The 23,315-nt window shown below is 21.9% G+C and overlaps 2 protein-coding genes across 8 annotated transcripts in view; one reads left to right on the top strand and one right to left on the bottom strand.

The window, feature by feature from the left end:
• Nucleotides 1-13,763, bottom strand: part of LOC122503142 (serine/threonine-protein phosphatase 6 regulatory ankyrin repeat subunit B) — a 49,733-nt gene extending 35,970 nt beyond the window's left edge. For 6 of the 7 annotated variants that reach the window (XM_043613585.1, XM_043613581.1, XM_043613579.1 and 3 more), the window contains exons 1-3: nt 13,433-13,763; nt 12,174-12,613; nt 7,816-7,917 (exon numbers count right to left, since the gene is read on the bottom strand). In XM_043613585.1, coding sequence (XP_043469520.1) covers nt 7,816-7,917; nt 12,174-12,494 — 423 coding nt within the window. In that variant the 5' untranslated portion in view covers nt 12,495-12,613; nt 13,433-13,763. The remainder of the gene's footprint in view (nt 1-7,815; nt 7,918-12,173; nt 12,614-13,432) is intronic. The other variant, XM_043613582.1, reaches the window with a different exon arrangement.
• On the top strand, nt 1,123-21,507 carry LOC122503146 (acyl-CoA Delta(11) desaturase-like). Its single transcript, XM_043613588.1, has 6 exons — nt 1,123-1,321; nt 17,299-17,615; nt 18,957-19,087; nt 19,628-19,833; nt 20,190-20,375; nt 20,829-21,507. The coding sequence occupies exons 2-6, from the start codon at nt 17,381-17,383 to the stop codon at nt 21,100-21,102; spliced, it is 1,032 nt and encodes a 343-aa protein (XP_043469523.1). The 5' UTR covers nt 1,123-1,321; nt 17,299-17,380; the 3' UTR covers nt 21,103-21,507.
• The last annotated feature ends 1,808 nt before the right edge of the window (nt 21,508-23,315 follow it).

The raw sequence follows: 23,315 nt of genomic DNA, 5'->3' as shown, positions 1-23,315 counted from the left end.
GCAATTTTTAGAAATAATTTTAAAAAATTGGAACAATTGAAAATTTTGTCAAATGTGATTGAAATAAATTTTATTATTAATTTTATAAATTAAATTAAATTAAATTTTATAATTATTTTTTGTATTGGATTTTATATGTTTACTTTTTCAAGATGTATATATATTTATGTTGACCAGAATAAAATTAGTATAGGTTTAGGATAATAGTAATAAATGTGTTTTTCTTTCTTGCTGGTCGAAATTTGTATTTATTTGTTTACTTTTAAAAATTATTTGGAAATATAATCGTATTTTTGAAGAATTATTCTAATTAAAAATTTGGAAAATAATTGAATTTTAAAAAAATGTAGAATTAAACTTATTACCAGGATTGTACCAGAGGTACTCGATAATTTAATTATTTAATCAAAAATATAAATTTAAGTCATTATTAAAATATTTTGTCGATTTCTACACGAGTTGTTTAAATATTTCTTAATTTTTGTTTTTAAATTTAAAGGAAGAATACCACTATTATTATAGTTAATTAATTAATAATTAAATAATAGAAAAAATTTTTCTTTTTTTTTTTAATTAGAAAAATTTTTAGAAAAAGTTACAAAATTCTAAATATATTATAAAATACAGTGTAAAAATAGTTTTACAGACTTGATATGTTTAATTTGAACTGCGTATTTCTTCATTATCATTTCAAAAGTCATTCACTCGTATGAATTTTATAAGGAAAAATGTTAAAAATTTTCTTTCCAACATTTTAGTAAAGACTCTGGAATAAAAAATTTGTTATAAAGTATCACATATATTTATTTATATATTTCACAAGTATTTAATATGAAAATAAATTTCCATTGAAATAGTATTTAGAAAAAATTATTACAAAAAGAAAAAAATAGAAAATGATTGAAAAACAATTTTAACAGAAAGGAAAATTTTTTTTTTCCCCAAAGTAATAAACGTTTGTATTGAAAAAGAATTCTTTTTTTCCCCTTACGATGAAGCCACCCCTTAATTTAACAATATTATATATATGGGGGGTGCGAGGGACGAAAGAGGGTAGGCGGATCAACCCGGGTACCCCCTGCTTTTCCATGACAGGTGCTGCCATATATGTTCAGCTTCACATTACTAGTATGTCCTAAGCTAACGTTATTTTAATCTAGACACCGTATTCGTAACAAAGTTTTTTTCTTTTTCTGCCTGAAATAAAAATTTTCATTCCACAAAAAATATAAAAATAAGAGGAAGAAAAGTATTCATCCTTTTTTTCAAAACAATGGTTTTTCATCAATGAAAATTGTCATTCTTTAATTTATTTTTTGGGGTAAGTAGAAATTTACTTTCTATGGTATATTTATATTAAAATTCTTGTTTACATTCACTTTTGTAATTTTATGGAAAGAAAAGGAAATTTTTTAAATAATAATTTTTTCATGGTATAATAGTGAATAATGTTTAAGTGTAAAAGAAAAATTGTGTTTTGATTATTTTTTTTACTTGTGAAGAAATTTTCAAAAAGAATTTGAAAAAAAAGAATTCTTTTTACCTTCATGTATAATAATTAGAGAAACAAAAAATAAAGGGTATTGATTGTTTGATGTGCTGCTCAATCGTCCTTGTCATGTGTGTTATGATATTTTAGTTGGTCGAATCTTTTTCATTTCAATTTTGGAAAAAATACTCTACTCTTAATAATTTTTGCTAGTAATTACAATTTTTTTCGAATCATTGTCATTAGTGCGTTTTTAACGATATATTAAAAACCGCTGAAAAATTAAAACTACATTTTTTTTTATTTATTTTATGAAAATTTTTGCACGTTGCTTCCTTACAAAATTTTGTTTTACGAATTTTATATGCCTATAAATTACATTATTACAAATTCAATACCAAAAAACCAGAAAAAATTATTTTTTTTAAAATTTCTCATTTTTTGAAATGTCAATAACTTTGACTGACAAGTTCAAAAAATATTCAGTAAGAGGTCAAAAGACGCGTCTCAAAAAGCACTACAAACTTCAAGAAAAAAAAAATTAAATGTCAATTTATTTCCAAAAAAGTAACTTTTTTCAAAATTTTTTATTTTTTTGAAATGTCAGTAACTTTGGCTAATATTACCGAAAAGTGTTCAATTAGCGGTTGAAAGATACGTCTAAGAAAGCTCTATGAAACTAAGAAAAAAATTTACAGAACTCGGGACAATTTTTTCAAAATATTTTCAAGAAAATTTTTTGGAAAAATTTTAAAAAGTGAAAAAAACATAATTAAACTTAAATATTATTTCCTTTTTCTTGAAGAGTTTTTTTTTTTTGAAGAAAAAATTGATTAAAATTTGAAGCTTTGTTTCGGTATAATATGTATTCTTAAAAATAAAAAAGTTTTAGATTTAAAATCAATTTTAAAGTTTAAAATTTTTAAGTTTTAAAGTTCAAGTTAGTAACAAACGAAAATTTAATTTGCATTTTTCATTTGTTTTAAATACACAGAAAAATTATAATAATTTATATAACAAAATTTTCTTTTTCTTTTATCAATATTAAAGAAAATTATAATTTTACATATAGATAAAAATAAAAAGGCTAATATTTTATCATATAATGTGGAAAATTATTATTTTAATCTTAATTACCGAAAGAGTTATTATCTTTTCTTTTATTATTCTTATCATTATTTTCTTTTACTACTATTATTATAATTATTATTGAATAAAATATTTATAATTAAAGTTATTATTAAATAAATAAAAATTATTATTGTTATTTTCAAAAATAAATTTTTAAAATACTTTAAGGGCATTTGAACTATTATGACGTCAAAGTTTATGCAAAGCATGTGTTCTAAAACAAGTCATATTGGTTCAAATTTCCTTGAGGAAGCACTTTTTTGAATTTTTCATTATTTTTATTTTAACGCAAATAACAAATAAATGATGACTTCAGTAGTTTTTCAATCTAATGAGTATTAAGATATAAAAGATGAAATACAATGCTTTGACTAAAAAATATTTATTAACAATTAATCAATTAATCATTAACTATAATAATAATCGATAATTTTTTTTTTAAATTAATAATATTATTTAGAGTAATTATTATTATTTGGTTTTTCTAAATATTATTTTAATTTCTTTTTATTGATTTTTTTAGTATAATAATTTACTATAATAAATAAAAGTTATAAATGTTTTTTTTCATTATATCATTTTACTTTCGGGTTGGAGTTACAAATAAATTATAAACCTCCTCATAAAATAAAAATTTAGAAAATTAATGAAAACTTGCGTAATATTTTTAAGTAGTTGTCATTGAAGAAGAGATTATAATTTAATAAAAAATTTACAAATTTTTTATGTAGAAATAAAGGAAAAAATTTTGTATACATCACATTCTTTTTAGAAAATTTTTAAGCTTCTTTTGAAAAAAGTTTTTTTTAGATAAATAAAAAAATTGCATAATTTTAAATTTGTAATCACATTTATTGTACAAAATATTTTGTTTTTTTTTAATATATTTAAATTATTTCTCGTCTTTATACACATGTGCACATGTTCTTATTATGTCTTTGTAAAAATATAAGTATTTTGAATATATTTAAATAATACTGAGCGTTTGTCTATGTTTTTTTTTATTTATGTTAAGGAAATACATTAAAGGAAAAAAAAATTTGTGTCTTATTTTACAAGAAGATGACAATTTTTATTAGGCATTATTGTTAAATACCTATATTGACATATTAGAATTAGAAAAGACACGTGTGTTTTAGCGCGTTATTGTAGCTGGTGTTTATTATTGAAAAAACTTCCACAATTTCTGAATGTATTTTGTATAATTTCTGAATACGATTTTGAAATTTTGTGACACCGATTTTACAATTTCCAATATCAATTTTTAATTATTAGATATTTATCGATTTGGAATAGAATTTTGTTAAATAAAATTATGAGTTTTTTTTTTAAGAAAAAGAAGACTTTGCAAAAATTTTTGCAAAATTTCTATTTCTAATCACAATTTTTTAACAAAGTTCTATTTTTTTTAAAAGGAAGTAATTTGCATAACATTTTTATTTCTCAATTACAATTATTTTTTAACAAAATTTGAATTTTCATTATAGAAATAAAGAAAAAACATTTACATTTTTTTTTAGAAAATTTAAAATTTCTTTTGGTAAAAAATTTTCTACAATTTCTATTTGTTTATTAAGATTTTTAATGAAATTATTTAAATAATCTGTATAATTTCTATTTTTTCATCACAATTTTTTAAAGAAATCTAAAGTATTTTTTCAAAGAGTTATATTATTTATTATATTATTTTTACTGAATTTAAAAACATTTTTTATGGATATTTTTTGTAAGGTATAATTTGTTAATGTTATAAACAAATTAACTTTACAATTAAACTGTAGAAATATACGTTCTTCCTAAAGTAATTGTAAAATTATTAGAATAATAGCTATGCCATTTCGACTATAAACAAAAGAACAGTTTATTTGTTAACTTAATTTGTTTATAACATTAAGAAACAATACCATATGAAAAATATAATTAAAAAGAATTATTTTTAACATTATTCTAAAACGAGTAGAAAAGAGAATGATGCCATTTCGACTATAAACAAATGAACAGTTCATTTGTTAATTTAATTTGTTTATAACATTAAAAAATAATGTTTTTCGAACAATGTTTATGTACAACTATTAATGACGACATAATTCTAAAGCCATTAGAAAAAAAGGATGATTTTTAATTACCTGAAAATAGGCAAACAATTTATTTGTTAACTTAATTTAAATAAAAAATTGTTTAATAATATAAACAAATTGTTTTTTTAGTAAAAATATTATTTTTATCTTTTATATATTAAAACTCATTAGCCATATTGTGCATAAATATATTTTTTTCCTAAGAAATGAGAAGTCATCATTTATTTTTTATTTTCATTAAAATAAAAATAATAAAAAATTCAAAATTGTTTAAAAATTTATTTTTTAGTTTAAAAAAAAAATTTGCTAGATTTCGTCAAAATCTGTTGTCTCTAGACTTTTCGAACAGTAAATTGCAGATTCAGACCAATAGAGTGGGGGCAATGAGAGCGAGTGAGATGTCTCAGTTTTTCTCTGTCGCACTCATTGACCCCACTCCGTCGCTCACTATTTCTTCGTAAGCACATCTTACATACTACTTAAGTTCATTTTGATCTACTTTAGAAAAAACATAACACAAAATAGACAAATAACTAAAAAATATCATTAGATTATGTAATAGGCAGTTAATTTAAAAAAATAAACACAAATTGAATAGAAAAATAAAATTGCGTGACAATTGAGTAAATAAGAAGAAATCAATTTTTTTTTTCCTGTTTTTGTTTTGTAAACGTGTGCGTGGAAAAAAATACATATAAAAGAAATCGAAATCAAAATTTACAGGTGGTATAGAACCTAATTACATTGACAACGATTGTGTTCAAGTTTTTCCGGGCATGTTTATCTTAAATAAAAATCGAACCACTTTTCTTATGTACCACTGACTGAACGGCCTAGTTGCTGCTTACTTATTTACTCGGTATGTATATTATAATAAAAAAAAAAAGAAAAAAAAACCCCTTGGCCTTGGCCCTCCTTCACGCAATCTTTACTACCCTGACACGACTTTCCAGCGTGGATTACAGTTAGATTCGAGGGTAGATCATTAACTCTGTAAAGGTACATGTTACTCGGGCAAACTGTTAATCCGTCCTCCTTTGTGTACTTCTTTTCTTTTAAAAATATTACTTTCTTTTTACTTTTCCTATTGTTATTACGAATAAAAATTATTTAAAAGTCAATTTAATTAATTATTATTAAAAATTGTGTTATTTAAGTTTTCATTTTTAAAATTTATTTATTATTATTATTACTAGCAAATTATACGCGGGCCAGCGCGTATAATTTTATATTTTAAATATAAAAAAAAATAAGCCCGGAAAAACTTAAACACAATCGTTGTCAAAATTTTCAAATATTTAAATTAATTAATTAATTCATTCAAATTTTTCATATTACAGATTCCAAATTCTAGAAATTCACTTATTAAGTACATAATTAAATATTCTTGTTTATTATTTCAAAAAAATTTTAATAAAATTTTTCGCATGAATTCAATTATTCTCATAAATAATAAAAATTCTTTGGAGGAATTCAATTATTTTCAATACAATTTTAATTAAATTTCTTGAAAGAATACAATTATTTTTAAAAATATTAATTCAATTCGATTATATTCAATAATTTTAATCAAATTCTTTGGAGGAATTCAATTATTTTTATAAATAATAAACTCTTTGGAGAATTTGAATTATTTTCATTAATAATAAAATTCTTCGGAAGAATTCAATTAATTTTAATACAATTTTAATAAAATATCTCGAAAGAATACAATTATTTTTAAAAATATTAATTCAATTCAATTATTTTTAAACGTTTTAATAAAATTTTTCGATTGAATTTAATTATATCCCAAATTTTTAATAAAACTCTTTCAAAACATTTAATTATTTTCAAAAATTCTTTAAAACAACTCAATAATTCTTATAAATAATAACATTATTTGGAAGAATTGAATTATTTTTATAAATAGTAAAATACCTCAGAGAAGAATTCAATTATTTTCAACAATTTTGATAAATTTTATTAAAAAATTATTTTTTATTTTTTTTTTCATAAATAATAAAATTCTTCGGAGGAATTCGATTATTTTCAATATAATTTTAATAAAATATCTCGAAAGAATACAATTATTTTTAAAAATATTAATTCAATTCAATTATTATTAATAGTTATGATAAAATTCTTAAAAAAAATTAATTATATTTAAACGTTTTAATAAAATTTTTTTGAAACAATTTAATTATTTTTATAAAAATTGTAATAGAATTTTTCTTAAAAATTCAATTATTCTCGAAAGTTTTCGATAAAATTCTTTGTAAATTTCAATTATTTTCCAAATTTTTAATAAATCCTTTGCAAGAATTCAATGATTTTTAGTACATTAAAATTTTTAATTATTAAAAACATTGAATACGAATAATTAAAAAAGTCTATTATTATTAATATTACTATTATCATTATAAATTTAATAATTTACCTACTTACTTATTTAATTTTTAATGTTAATTAATATTATTTGCTAGTTAATTTTTACGAATTTCTATTCATCGGTTTTTTTATCAGAATATTGCAATTTTCATAGTCAATATCCCCCTCCCCTCCCCATAATATTTGCACCTATTTAACTGTATTTTAAATTATATAATTAATTTACTTAATTTAATAAATAATGGACTATTGCCCAAATAATTTATTTATTTAATTATTTATTTTACTAATTTCATTTATTTACTTAATATTATTATTTATTACAAATTTATTTATTACAAATATACTAATTACAGAGTATAATAATTTTTATTATAATATACAGGAGAACATGTTTATTTTCTCCTTTAAAATGTTTATGTTTTACATATATTTTAAAAAGAAAAGTATCGAGGCACGAAAGTTTGAATTAAAATAGTACAGTAAAAATATAAAAAAAAAATTATTTAATGCCTTTTCTCCTTTAGATACGTAAATATCATGCAGTTAAAAGTTTTGTTTCAAGGCTTTATTTAAAAACTTTTTAACAAATCGCCACAACTTTTATAAAACGTATATTAGCGAGAAAAAAAAAGTAAACACATAAAGCAACAAGTTTTTTTTTTTTTTGCAAGAATTTGTGTATTTCTTATGCTTGTGAATAAATAAATAATAAGGTGCGATATAATTAAAACATTAAAAACATACATTATTTCTAGCTCCAATATCGGCGCCAAGATCAATCATTCTATCTAAAAATGCAGTACGATTATCCTTTACGGCATACATTAATGGCGTCATTCCAGTTGCCTGTAAATTCAAAAAAAGAACAAAATTAAAAAATTTCAAAAATTGTACTTTACAATTTTTTTTAAATATCATTAACTGTTTCATTGCATATATTTCACGTTGGAAAAAAATTCGAACTTAGAAGTATGTATTTAAATATGACCTAAATATGTGTATTTTTTCACGCCCATAGATAATTAAATAGTTTTATCGTTGAATATATATTTCACGTTATTATTGTAAGTAAAAATATTTTTGTCAAAAAATTTGAAAAAAATTCTATTTTAATAATTTTATTAAAAAAAAATATTTGGAAAATTTATTCCACCATATGTGGAAATGAGTATAATCATTAGTTGTTATTTTTTAGAAAGAGGCTCACATACTAAATTATTTTAACCGAAAAGTTTATTAACAACAACAAGCTTATTATTTCGACTAGAAAAAGAAATTTTACTCATTATTTTTACCAACAAATAAAATTTTACTCATTATTTTTACCAACAAATAAAATTTTACTCATTATTTTTAACCAACAAATAAAATTTTACTTATTATTTTTACCAACAAGTAAAATTTTACTTATTATTTTAATCAAAAACTGAAAACTCTAGTAAATGTTGCTAATTATTTTTAATGATAAGTGAAATTTTACTAAATATATTATTATTTCTTATAAGTGCAATTTAACTCATTATTTTTATTAATAATTAAAACGTTATTAATTTTCTTACAGAACAAGCAAAAGTTTAATAATCATTTAATTTTTAACTACAACAAGAGAAGTTTTATTTATTAGGTACATAGGGTAAATGCACTAGTAGTCGGACACTTAAGGATACAATCTTAAATTATGCTTTTTTTCTTGAAATAGCAAATATCTACTGTGTTTATAAGCACATTATTAATTAAAGGAGTTCTTCAGGATTAAAAATCATATAAATTTGTTACAAATAGTTGAGTATTTAATAAAATATAAACATTTTAATAAAAAATTACGAATGCTTTAGTAGTCGGACACTTTTTCCCTTTGTTTCTATAGTCGGACATCTGTCAGATATTTTGGATTTATAAAGTGAAAAAGATAATTTTTTAATTGCTATCTGCTGGAAAATGGAATTAAAGCATATTAGAAGTTATTAATATAATATTTAGACCCTATACGTTTTAATATTTATGATTAATTATCAACAAAACTTTGTGCCACTCATCGCGCTACTCGAAAATGGTTGTATCTATAGTCGGACACCATGATTTTTAAAACATTAAATAAAATATTTCTTGTTTAATTATTTTCGAAAATAACACTATTTTAATAAAATATAAACTTCACACATTCGTCTAGTATACTTTTTAAAGTAATTATCACAATGCATTATTATTTATTTCCCAAAAAACACGGAAGTGTCCGACTACTAGTACTGTCCGACTATACCCGCACTTACCCTATATTTACTAAAAATAAAAATTCACTTATTTTTACTAAATATTTTTACTAGCAAAATTGAAATTTGACTATTTTAAGTATAAATGAAACTTTTTCTTAGGTACTATCTTCACTAAAAAATGTGTGTGAATTTTGACAGACCAAAAACTTAAATTTGACTGATTATTATTTTTACTAAAATGTAAAATTTGACAAATTATTTTTAATGTTCATTAAAAAGTAGTATTTTACTGAATATGTTTAATAACAAGTGTAAGTTTACTAATTATTGTCACTAGAATGGTTGGTTTTACTGGATTTTTTTACTTACAAGTAAAATTTTATTTATTTTTTTTCTAAAATGTAAAATTTGACTAATTATATTTACTGAAAATTAAAACTTTACTGATAATTTTTGCTGACAAATAAAATTTTACTGATTATTTTTAAATATGTAAAATTTTTCTTATTTTTTCTAATTCTAACAAATAAATTTTACTGAATATTCTTACTAATAAATAAAATTTTTGTCATTATTTTTACTAACAAATAAATTTTACAAATTATTTTAACCAACATGTAGAATTTCACTAATTATTTTCACTAAAAAGTAAAATTTTACTATTTATTTTAAGTAACAAGTAAAATTTTACTAATTATTTTAACTAACAAGTAAAGTTTTATGCATTATTTTAACTAACTCGTAAAATTTTATTTATTATTTTTGCTAAAAAGTTAAAGTTCACTATTATTTTTATTGCAAACTACTCTTTAAATTCAAATAAGTAAAAGATGTTTACTAATTTGAATTAGTGTTTGACTATTTGCTTTTGAATTAGTAAATTTTACTAAAAAATATTAATTTCTACTAATTTATTAGTCAGGTTCATTAATTCAAAAGCAAAAAGTCAGTAACTTATACAAATTAATAAACATTTTTACTAATTCAAATTTAGAGAGTAAAATTTTATTGATTATTTTGTAAACAAGTTAAATTTTAGTAATTAGTTAGTATTTTAAATTAGTTAAATAATTTTACTTAAAAGTCACGTTTTCGACATTATGTTTAGTAATACGTAAAATTTTACTATTTATTTTTACTATGAAGTAAAAATTTTCTATTAATATTTTTATTAGGTACTAAGCAAAATTTTATTAAATATTTTTACTAACAAGTAAACTGTTATTAATTCCTTTATTAACTTGTTTTTTTATGAATTGTTATTAAATAAATGTTAAAAATACATTAGTTTTATTTCAAAGTAAAATTTTTCTAATTAATTCTACTATCAAGTAAAATTTTACTAAACTTTTAATAACAGGACTAAAAAATAGAACTTTGCTAAACATTTTTTTTTTAATAAAATGTTATTTTTTTGCTTATAAGTAAAATTTGACTGCTTATTTTTACTAAAATGTAAAATTTCACTAATTATGTTCAATAATGCGTGCAAATTTACTAATTATTCTTACTAACAAGTAAAATTTTAATAATTATTTTAACTAGAATGGGGAATTTTACTAATTATTTTTACTTCCAAGTAAAATATTTTACTGTTTATTTTTTAACATTTAAAATTTTTCTTATTATTTATACTAACAAGTGAATTTTACTGAATATTAAATTTAATTTTTTGATGAATAGTTTTACTTCAAAATTCAAATTAAGTTAAGGAATATGTAAAATTTGATTTCTTAACTTTACTATCAAGTGAAATGTGATTAAATATTTTTACCATAAAGTAAAATTTTTTTTACTATTTTTACTACTAAGTAAAATTTTTGCGAATTATTTTCACTAACAAGTAAGCTTTTATTATTATTATTCCTTTATTAACATGTTAAATTTTACTAATTTTTAAACAGAATTAAAAAAAAAATAAAAAAAAATAAAAATTTTTTAATAACAGGATTAAAAAATAAAACTTTACTAATTAGTTTTTTTTGAGTAAAATGCTATTTTTTTACTTATAAGTAAAATTTGACTAATTATTTTTACTAATATGTAAAATTCAACTAATTATGTTCACTAAAACGTGAAAGTTTACTAATTATTTTTACTATCAAGTAAAATTTTACAAATTTTTTTTTACTATAGAGTAAAATTTTACTAACTATTTTTACTAACGAGTAAAATTTTTTTTCCTACTTTGAATTAGGCCACGAATTAAAAAAAAAATGTTTTCCTAATTTGCATTAGACAGCGATTAGAAAAATTTTTTTTCTAATTTAAATTAGGCCACGAATTAAAATTAGGGGAAAACATTTTACTCCTTAGTTAAAATAGTTTGTTTAATTTTACTCGATATTAAAAATAAAATGAATAAAATTTTATTTCATACTAAAAATAATGTTTTTAACAATTTTTTAATTTTTTGACTAATTTAGAGAATTTATTTAGCATTGTTAGTGAAATTTTAATTTTACAGTAAATTTAAAATTAAAAAATTTAAATTTAATTTTCACCACAGTAAAAATAATTAGTAAAATTTTACTTCATAGTAAAAATAATTAGGTAGTAAAATTTTACTTCATAGTAAAAATAATTAGTAAAATTTTACTTGATAGTAAAAATAATTAGTAAAATTATACTTGATGGTAAAAATAATTAGTAAAATTTTACTTGATAGTAAAAATAATTAGTGAAATTTTACTTGATAGTAAAAATGATTAGTAAAATTTTACTTTATAGTAAAAATAATTAGTAAAATTTTACTTGATAGTAAAAATAATTAGTAAAATTTTACTTCATAGTAAAAATAATTTTTTTTTAAATTTAAAAAAAAAATTTTTTTGTTGACTAATTTAGAGAATTTATTTATCATTGTTAGTATGAAATCTAAAATTTTACCGTGTCCAAAACACCGGATAGCGGTTGCGGATTCCCATCTTCGCCCGCATTTTGTGCCGCCTTCTCCAAAGATTTGAGCAACTGGTCCACGGGAGACCATTCTCCTCTGGATGCAAGACCCAAAAGTCTTTGCGACGCCTCTCTTGTGGTTGCACCCGCAGAACCTGGTTTACTTCCGGGTTGCGATGGCTCACCACTAACCGCTCCATTACTTCCTGTTGATCCAGAACCACCATCTTCTTTTGCTCCCGCCGGACTCTCCTCTTTACTCGAAGAACTCTTTTTCTCGTCCTTTACCGTGGACTTTTTATTACTACTCATCTTACGTCACTTGATCTCTTCACAATCATCGCTCGATCACTTGTCATCGATCCTTTTTTGCCCCACAGTTTATTTCTGCTTAATTTTTCTTTCTGATTTTGTTTCCACTATTTTTTCTCCTATATTTTTTTTATATTTTATTTTTATTATTATATTATTTTTTATACTTTTTTCAACTATTTTGAATATTATAACAGCATGTGACTGTTAGATGATCAATGCTAATTTTTCGACCTTTTTTCTCTTAACTAATTGCTAACTTCTTTCAGTTTTTCTTTTTTAAAAATTAATCACAAATTATTTTTTTAATTTTTCAAATTGAGCCAAAAAATTTTATCTCAATTTGATATCCTTAAAAATAGTGTTGATACCGAATGATAAATTCTTCCTTTAATTTTTCTCTTAATAAATAAATTCTCTCTAAATTTTAATTACTAAAAAATTTATTAGTTTGAATTAGTGACCGACTTTTTGCTTTTGAATTAGTAAAGTTTACTAATAAATTAGTAGAAATTACTATTTATTAGTAAAATTAATTGAATTTACTAATTCAAAAGCAAAAAGTCAGTCACTAATTCAAATTAGTAACAATTTAACAATTTTACTAATTAAAATTTAAAGAGCAGTGTAAAATTTTCAAAAATTCTTTTGATTAATTATTAGAAAACACTTTGAAATTTGTAAAACGAAAGAGGCCTCAACTGGTAATTTTAAAATGTTTTACAATAATTAATTTTAAAAATATTTCAACTTTTGCACCTCACTGGCCTTTTTTATTATATTTAAATACAAATGAAAAATTATATATAAAATAAAAAATTATATTTATACAAAATATCGGCTGAATTTATTATAATTAAGGGAAAAACGGTCGAAAAATTAAGATTGAAATTGTAGCAACTAGTCACATGGTGTTAACACTCGAAAAAATTACTCACAGTTAGAAAAAAGTTTTTTCATAACAAGAAAAAAAAAACTCTTTCATCAGCCGCACATTATAAAATCACTTGTTAGGAACGATTTAAAAAAAAAATGTAAAATTCTATTTAACCAATTTTTTCTTTCAGTGGAAAGATGAAAATTTCCACTTGGGAAAAGAAGAGAATTTTTCCTTATTTTGTTGAGGTAAGATTAGTAATAGATGTTTTCCTCACGGATTTCCTCACGATTCTGAGGTTCTCTTGCAGCAAAATAAGAGAGGGTGGTTTTCGTCTCCCTTCATAGAGTCAGGATCGACCAATCACAGGTACACTGCCGTGGTTTCGTTCAGGTATTACTCAACACGATTTTAACTTTGTTGGGCTACATTCACGAATGCAGTGTATTTGTGTGTGCATGCAAATTTCTAAGGTGGTAGGTCGTAAGGTTGTTAAAGAGAGGGAGAGAGAACCTATAGAGGAGAAACAAGAAATGCTTCTGGAGACGGATGAGGGGTGGGTGGAAGGGCTTGCTTTACCGTCGACACGCGACTTCCGGTTTTTCGGATGGTAGGCACGCCATCATGGTATTCAGTACCTATACGGTTATCACCCTCTTTTGTTCAAAAAGAAACTGCCCTACTGTGATTGTCTTTTCATTTTTCTTTCAAATCTCCCCCAAAAATGTAGATGAAATAATCTTTATTCCCTATTTTTTTTTAATTGTAAATTTTATTGTATTTTTTTTTTATAAAATCTCTCTTTAAATCTAAATAGTTTTGAGTCATTCAACAGCACAGTTTCGTTTAGAAAATGCATACTTACTCAGCATAGAATTTTGCGGAAAAAATAATGATGATGATGATGATGATGATGATGATTTATTTTGGGAAAATGAAAAAAAAAATTATTTTGTTTGACACAAAAGTAATAGGCGATCTTAAAAGCTCCAAAGTACCAAATATCATAGAAATTGCAATAATTTTACAAATATCTTCTACCATATTTGATCCGCCATTTTGAATTTTTAAAATCTGACTTCAGATTCGTAATCAGCGACCCCGAAAACCCTCGAGTAACAATTTTCAAGCGAATTTGAGCAATTTTGAAAAAAAACATCCGCCATATTGGATCCGCCATTTTGAATTTTGAAAATCAGATATCAGATTTGTAATAAGCGACCCAAAAAAACATTCGAGTGGTAAATTTCGTAAAAAAATGCATGAATTTTAAATATATCGTCCACCATATTGAATCCGCCATATTGAATTTTCAATATAGCATAATAATGTGATTTTAGTTTGCAACAAATATTTTAATCTAACATTATAAATCAAAAATCATAAACATCAACAACCAACATTAACATTAATTATAAATTACAGTATAACATTGTACCAAAATCAAATTTTCAATAATTTTCAAAAACGAAAAATTCAATATTTTAAAAATTTTGAATTTTCGACAACTTATCTTGAAATTATGTTTAAATGTAACACAATTATTATAGAAATAGATAGGTACGCATGCTATAGTAACTTAAAAAATAAATAAATAATATAAAAATTTTTTTTTATTTTTAACATTTTTCAAAATAGTGTCAAGTCTTCTGTTCTAATAAATTTTTTTTAGCCAAATAAACTTATGATTCTAACCGAGATTCTAACAAAACATCTTTATTGTGGACCTAAAATTATTATTATTATTATTATTACTAATTCTATTATTATTATTATTACTTTTATTTTTAAAAATTTTATTTTCATTTTATTTCATTTTATTTATTTGACGGGACAAGCCCTTTCGTACATAGTACTCGTAAATCTAATAGTTACACAGGTAACAATACCGAAAAATAAATTCAAACTAAATCTAGGTTGACGCTTATTTAAAAGTTAAAGTTCAGTATTTAGTATTATTGTTTATAAGATTTATTGTTATTTTTATGTTTATTTTTATTTTCAATTCTATTTTTATTTTTGTTCAAAGTATTATTGAACTTGATTTCAATGTATTTAAAATTTTAATTGATTGTAAGTATAGGCACTTAAGTGCTGGAGTGGTGGCAATGAGAGTGAGACATTCCAATTTTTCTCTGTCACTCTTTTAATTTCATCGTTTAAGATTCACTTATTATTAATTAACGCTCCTTTAGTACAAAAAAATACACTTTTTTATTTTTATTGTTATTTTTACTATATTTATTTAGAAAATAAAACTATGGATTTATTTAAAAATTAAAAAAAAACTAATTTGAATTATTGCACTAGTTACTAATTTTTATTTAGAAAGTAGTAATCAATTTGTTGGAGAGAATAAATTTTAATCTGTACAATATCAATTAGCGAACAATGGAAGAGAAAAGAAGAGAAGAGAAAGAAGTAAATTTAAAATTAACCACTTATCAGCTTTATTGTGCTCTTAATTATTCTGTAACTTGAATTCCGATATTTTTTTTATTCATAATTCGGTAATAATATCAATTTAAAAAAAAAGATATTTATTTGTTTATTGAACATTTTCTTAAAAATTTAATAAATCTGCTAGACAATTAGTATAAAATGAGTAGATTAAATTTTTTTTGTTACATTTTTAAAGTTTTTTCCCCCTTTTTTAAGCTTAAAAGAAAGATTATAATTTTCACCGACAGTCGCTCGTTTAGCGCAGCGGTTAGAGCTCTTCGCTTGTAAATTTTCAACTTGGGTTCGATTCTCCGCTCTGTGAAATTTATTTTCTGGTATTTTTCTTTCTTTCTGTAATGTTACTTTTCCAAAATAAACATTAGTGTACAAATAGGGTATGATAAAATTAAGCAAAATTGACAAATAAAAGTAAAAAAAAAAATATTTATCCAGAAATGTTTTTGGGTTTTAGAAAGCGCTGTACAAATTGCATCACTCAATCTATTGCTGTCTTTGAACCTAATCTTTCGAAAAAATAGAATTCAGAATAAGAATAGATTAGCAATGACGTCAATAAGCAAAGCGCTGTACAAAGTTGCCAGCCTCAACAGAAAAAAAAAAAAAAAAAAAAAAATTATTTAACGCTGTTTTTGCTGGTTTCCTCTATTAAGAATACTATATACAAAAATAGAACGGATAAAAAAGATAATTAGAATAAAAATCTCCTGGTAAAAAGCAGTAAAAAAAATAATTGTTTCAAATCCTCAAAAATTTATAATTAATTTCAATTAGATTGGAAATTCTTTTACTTTGCGTAACTCGCGCAAATTAATTTTCATTGTGAATGAAAAGTGACGGTCTATTGTGTGGCGTAACAGAATATTTAAAATGTATCCCGCAACCACATCAAACCCACTCTTCACCCATAAGTTCGAGTCTATAGATCATATTAAACAATTAATAGTTTATTCACTTCAGGGCTGAATTTAAATGCAACGTTGGTCGCCCCCTTCATTTGTGCGTTCTCTTTAATTTTAGATGAAAACAAATTTTTTTTCAACCCCCTCAAAAAAATGTAGAAAAATAAATTGCTCTTAATTTTTTTCTAATAATTAATCTTGTAAAATTTGAAAAATTTGTTCTGAGTTCATGACCCCCATTGTCACTGTACTGAAACCCGTCCCTGTCATACACTTGAAATTAACTTCTCCGAGAGTGAACCTTATGCAGTTTAAATAGTTTTAACGAGACCATCTGAAGATAGATAGGGTTTAACGATCTTAAAAAATCGCCTCTAGTGAATTGTCAAATTCGATTTATAAATTAGTTTTAAAATTTAAAAATTTGAAATTTTGAAAATTAGTTTTGTAATTGTTTTTAAAATAAAAAAAAATAAATAAAATACGGATTAATTATTCGTTATAATGATACCGTAAATGTGTAAAATAATGTTTTAATAATAGTTTAATGTTGAACTTTTTTTAGTAAAAAGGAAGAGAGGAATATTAATAAGAAGAAGAAAAGAAAATTAAAATTAGAAAAAAGTTAAAAAATAAAGGAAGAAATAATGTCGGCCAGTGAGGAAAAAGAATATCATTTGAGAGAAAAGGAAGAGGATGTAGTGTCAACGAGTGATGAGAAAGATTATAAACAGAAAAATGAAACATTTGTGGAAAAATTTAGTGTGTGGCGAAAAAATATGATTTGGAGATATTTTTGCTTCATTACGTTATGGCATGTTATTGGTTTTTATGGATTTATCACGTTTCCGTATTCAACTCATAAATTGACAACCTTATGGAGTATGTGAATTCAAATATTATATCAAAAAAATCTATTTTAAAGAAAATATTTTAAATATTCTATTCTACACCCAGAAAAAAAATATATTGACTCAGAAACTATTAAACTTTTTATTTGTTTCAAATAAATTTTATTTGGTTTTAAAAAAACTTTTGTTTGTTTCAAATACAATTTTTTTTGGTTCAAATGAAATTTTATTTCCTCCAAATAAATTTTATTTCATCCAAATAAATTTTGTTTCTTTCAAAAAAAATTTTAATTGTTTGAAATAAATTTCATTTGGTATAAATAAAATTTTATTTGGTTCAAATAAATTTTTTATTTGGTTTAAATAAATTTTTTATTTGGTTCCAAGAAACTTTTATTTGTTTCAAATAAAATTTTATTTGTTTCCAATAGTTTAGTTGTAGTTTATTTGTTTTATATAAATTTTATTTGAATTAAATAAAAATTTATTTGGTTCAAATGAACTTTTTATTTGGTTTCAAAAAATCTTCATTTGTTTCAAATAAAACTTTTTTTGGATAAAAAAAAATTTTAATTGTTTCCAATAGTTTAGTTGTAGTTTAGTTATTTTAAATAAATTTTATTTGTTTCGAAATATTATATTTAATTCAAATTAAAATTTTTTTTGTTCAAATAAACTTTGTATTTGTTTCAAATAAATTTTATTTGGTTCAAAAAAACTTTTATTTGGTTTCAAAAAACTTTCGTTTGTTTCAAATAGTTTAGTTGTAGTTTAGTTATTTTAAATAAATTTTATTTGTTTCGAAATATTATATTTGGTTCAAATTAATATTTTTTTTGTTCAAATAAACTTTGTATTTGTTTCAAATAAATTTTATTTGGTTCCAAAAAATTTTTATTTGGTTTCAAAAAACTTTCATGTGTTTCAAATAAATTTTTTTTTTGTTCAAATAACATTTTTTTTTGTTTTAAATAAAAAATGGTTTCAAATAAATTATATTTGGTTCAAATTAAATTTTCTTTTGTTCAAATAAAGTTTCTATTTGTTTAAAATAAATTTTTTTTGCTTCAAATAAATTTTATGTTTCCAATATAATTTAGTCCTCGAAAAAATTTTTTTATTTAAAACAAATAAATAATTTAGTAGGTTCTGTGTCAAACATACTTTTATTTAACTCAAATAAATGATATTTTATTCAAATAAATTTTTTCTCTGGGTCTAAATGGAATATTTTAAATAAATAAATTGATATTCTACTTTAAATATTCTACTCTAAATAGAATATTCCAAGTATTGTATTGTGAATAAAATATTCCAAAGAGAATATTTAGAAAAATTATAAAATAATAAAAACTTTTTTTTTAATTTATAGTTGTCATTGTATATCTTTACGCTGTTTTTGGATTATGTGGTGGTGCTCATCGTTACTGGTCACATCGATCTTTTAAAGCAAAATTACCTCTTCAAATTATTTTGGCCGGTGGTCACTATACAGTTGGCATAGTAAGTTTATAAATTATTTTAAATTAAAAAATTATTTTCAATTTGAGGATATTAAAAAAATTTTGCTAAATCAACTTTTATGATTTTTCAATTTTTTTTAGAAATATTTTCCCAAATACTCACAAAGAAATATTTTATTCAAATCAAATATAATAAAAGTCTATTTGTCATAGAGCCTACTGAATTATTTATTTGTTTTAAATAAAAATTTTATTTTCCACCATTTTTCATTAAATTTAGCACTTATTTAAATTGTTATTTAAATCCAATAAAATTTTTTTCAATCGAATAAAATTTAGTTGAATCAAATAAAATTTTTTTCAATCGAATAAAATTTATTTAAAACAAATAAAATTTATTTGTATCAAATAAATAATTTAGTAGACTTTGACTCAATCTAATCATTTTTTCAAAGAAAATTTTACTTTGAAAAAAAAAATTATGAGAATTTTTTTAAAAATCTAAAGAAATGTAAATTATTGAATTTTATTAATTATTTTTATAAATGATAATAATAGAATTTTTTTAATTTAATTCAAGCTTAGAATATACGATTGGGTTAAAATACACAGAGTTCATCATAAATATACGGATATGGATGCAGATCCACATAATGCATCACGAGGATTTTTTTACGCTCACATTGGTTGGTGGGTGCAAAAAAAGAATCCAGAATTTTTAAAACGACTCAAAGAAATTGACATGAGTGACGTGAAGGCTGATCCAGTTGCAAATTTTGGAGATAAGTGAGTATAGAAAAAAAAAATATATATTTTTCTTTTATTTTTTAGTTACTTTTTTAACAAATTTTTCTCACTGAAACTTTCAATTTAAAAACAAAATTAAAAAAAAATTAAAAAATATTAAAACGTAAAAAAAAACTTTAAAAGTTATGTATAAAAATAATGTTAAAATACTAAAAAGTTTAGCAGGATATTTGTAGTTTTTGGAAATTGAAATTTTTGGAAATTCTTAATTAAATTAATCGTTTTTGTCCAAAGCAATTAATAATTTTTTATTATTTTCTTTAAATTTTTGGAAACTATTTTGATTTTTTTTTTATAATATAAAAAAAATTCTTATTGAATTATTTCTATTACAGATACTACTATAGTATGTTAACACTAATGACCGTAATTTTACCATCACTGGTACCAATATTTTTATGGAATGAAAGTTTCTATTGGGCGATATTGTCACAAGCATTTATGCGTTATGTATTGGCATTAAATTCAATTTTATTGATTAATAGTGCAGCACATATGTTTGGATCAAAACCATTTAATAGGTAAATTATTTCACCATTTTCATTAATAGTTATTGAACTAAAAAACTTTTTATTTTAATTTTACTATTTTTTTTGTTTTAAATGAAAAAAAATTCATTTGATTCAAATAACCGATTACTTGTCTATTATATCAAATCAATATTTACTTGAATCAAAAAAATTGTAATTAAGCCAATTAAATGGTATTTTTATCAAATACTAAAATAATTAGTTAAGATATAATTTATTTTAAAATTAAATTTTATTTCAATAAAAATAATTTGATTCAAGTAAATGGGTAAAAAATGTCAAACTGGTAAACAATGAGTAGAAAATGTTGAAAAATGGCAGTATAAATTTGATTTGAATAAATTTGAAGTATGGAAAAGTATTGCTATAATATTATATAAAAATTTATTTATTTATTTTAAAATTTGTTTATTTTTAATAAAAAAATTTTGAAAAATCCAACAGGTACATAATGCCGAGTGAAAATCGTCTAGTTGTACTTTTAACAACTGGAGAAGGATGGCATAATTTTCATCACACATTTCCCTGGGATTTTCGTGCCGGTGGAATTGATAAATACGACTTTAATTTAACATCCTTTTTAATAAAGCAATTTGAAAAAATAGGCTGGGCCTACGATTTAAAGACAGCAAGTAATGATCTTATTAAAGCGACATCAATAAAGAGAGGCGACGGTAGTCACACAAAATTATGGGAAGAAGTTCCTGAACCTAAATAGTATAAATTGTAAACTGAAAATTTTTCCTATTTTGAGGATGTAATTTTTAATTTATTTCATTTCATTTTATTTATTTATTTATTATAATTATAAATATAAATTGAAATTTTGATTTAATGTGCCATTATATATTAATTTTTTTTAAATTACATTTTTTTGTTTCAAATTAAACAAAGTGCAGTGTTATTAGTATAAATTTAATTAATTTTTTTTAAGTTTATTTATTGGTTCTTGATTTAAGATGAGAGCGAATAATCTATAAATATAATAAATATTGTAAAAAAGAAGATTGTTTTACAAAATAAATTATAAATTTGTCATTTTTCTAGGATAAAATAATGTTGGATATGTATAATTAAGGGGAGGAAAAGGTTTGTAATTTAAAATAAAACAAGAAAATAATAATTGCTTTCTTTTTCTTACCGTTTTTTTTAATGACTGGAAATTTATCTAAGTCACGAAAAATATATAATAATTTGAAGCAACTTTCACTATTTTTATTATATAGTAAAATCTACCATTGTATTACAATGACAATTTTTACTATTTCTGGAGTAAATTTTTACTATACATTTAGAGTAAATTTTACTGCTTCCAAAGTCAGTTTCATTGTATCTCAAGTAAAATTTACTATATTTATGCATGTAAATTTGAATTAACTTTTACTATTTTCAGAGTAAATTCTGAATTTTTAGACATTAAACAATTTTTACTACTTTCAAAGTAAATTTTATTATACCCTCTAGGTAAATTTTACTATTTGCAAATTAACTTTCACTATGTTTATATAATTTAAATAATTCATAATTTTTCATGTGCAGTAAATTTTAAATTGTTCGGAGTTTTTACACATTATTGTCAATTTTAATTATTTTTCAAGCAAATTTTATTTTACCCAGAGAAAATTTTACTATTTCTCATGTTACTTTTACTATACTTAATACATAATTTCAGTAATCTTTTACTATATTCATTATTAAATTCAAAATTGTTTTTTGGATTATTACTATTTTCAAAGCAAATTTTACTACATGCAAATTTAATTAACTTTTACTTCATTTTCAAAGTAAAGCAAGTTTAATTATTTCTCTATAACTTTTTACGCATTAAAGGTAGTTTTTATTATTTATAATGTAAATTTTACTATATACTGAATAAATTTTACTATTTTTGATGTAAATTTTACAATATTTAAGTAAATCTAAAAATCTTATTACCTACTATATTTTCATGATAAGTTTAAATTTATCTAGAATTTTTGCACATTACTGTCACTTTTTTAAAATTTTTATTTTACTATTTCCAAAGCAACTTTTACAAGATTTACATAATTTAAGTAATTGTTTACTATTTTCGTATAACAATTTCAAAATTTTTCGCATAATTTATGCGCATATTACTGTCAATTTTTACCATTTTCAAATGAAATTTTACTTAGAGTATATTTTACTGTTTCCGAAGTCAATTTTACTATATTAATGTAATTTCAGTAAACATTTATATTATTTTAAAAGTGAATATTAAATTGTCTGGAATTTTTGCGCATTCCTGAAAATTTTGACTATTTTTAAAGTAAGTTTTACTATCATGAGTAAATTCTACTACTTCGAAGTAAAAAGAACTGCCATTTTGGATTTTGAAAATTTTAAAAATCTAACTTCATATTCGTAATCAGCGACCCCAAAAACTCTCAAATAACAATTTTCAATCGAATTTGAGAAATTTTCGAAGAAATATCCGCGTCATATTGGATCCGACATTTTGAATTTTGAAAATTTTGAAAATCTAACTTTATATTCGTAATCAGCGACCCCGAAAATCCTTGAGTAACAATTTTCAAGCGAATTTGAGCAATTTTCGAAAAAATATCTGCCATATTGGATCCGCCATTTTGAATTTTGAAAATTTTGAAAATCTAACTTTATATTCGTAATCAGCGACCCCGAAAATCCTCGAGCAACAATTTTCAAGCGAATATGACCAATTTTCGAAAAAATATCTGCCATATTGGATCCGCCATTTTGAATTTTTAAAATCTGATCTCATTAAATAAATAAATAAAAATAATTTTCAAGAGTAGTAATTTTTAAGCGAATTTGATCAATTTAAGAAAAATATCCGCCATATTAAATCCGCCTTTTTGAATTTTGGAAATTTTTTAATTCTAACGTTAGATTCGTAATCAACGACCCTAAAAATCTCCGAGTAACAAA

The sequence above is a fragment of the Leptopilina heterotoma genome, unplaced genomic scaffold (assembly GCF_015476425.1).
Source record: "Leptopilina heterotoma isolate Lh14 unplaced genomic scaffold, ASM1547642v1 Lhet_246, whole genome shotgun sequence".
In the NCBI taxonomy this organism is placed as follows: Eukaryota; Metazoa; Arthropoda; class Insecta; order Hymenoptera; family Figitidae; genus Leptopilina; species Leptopilina heterotoma.
This window is presented reverse-complemented; position numbering and strand designations above follow the sequence as displayed.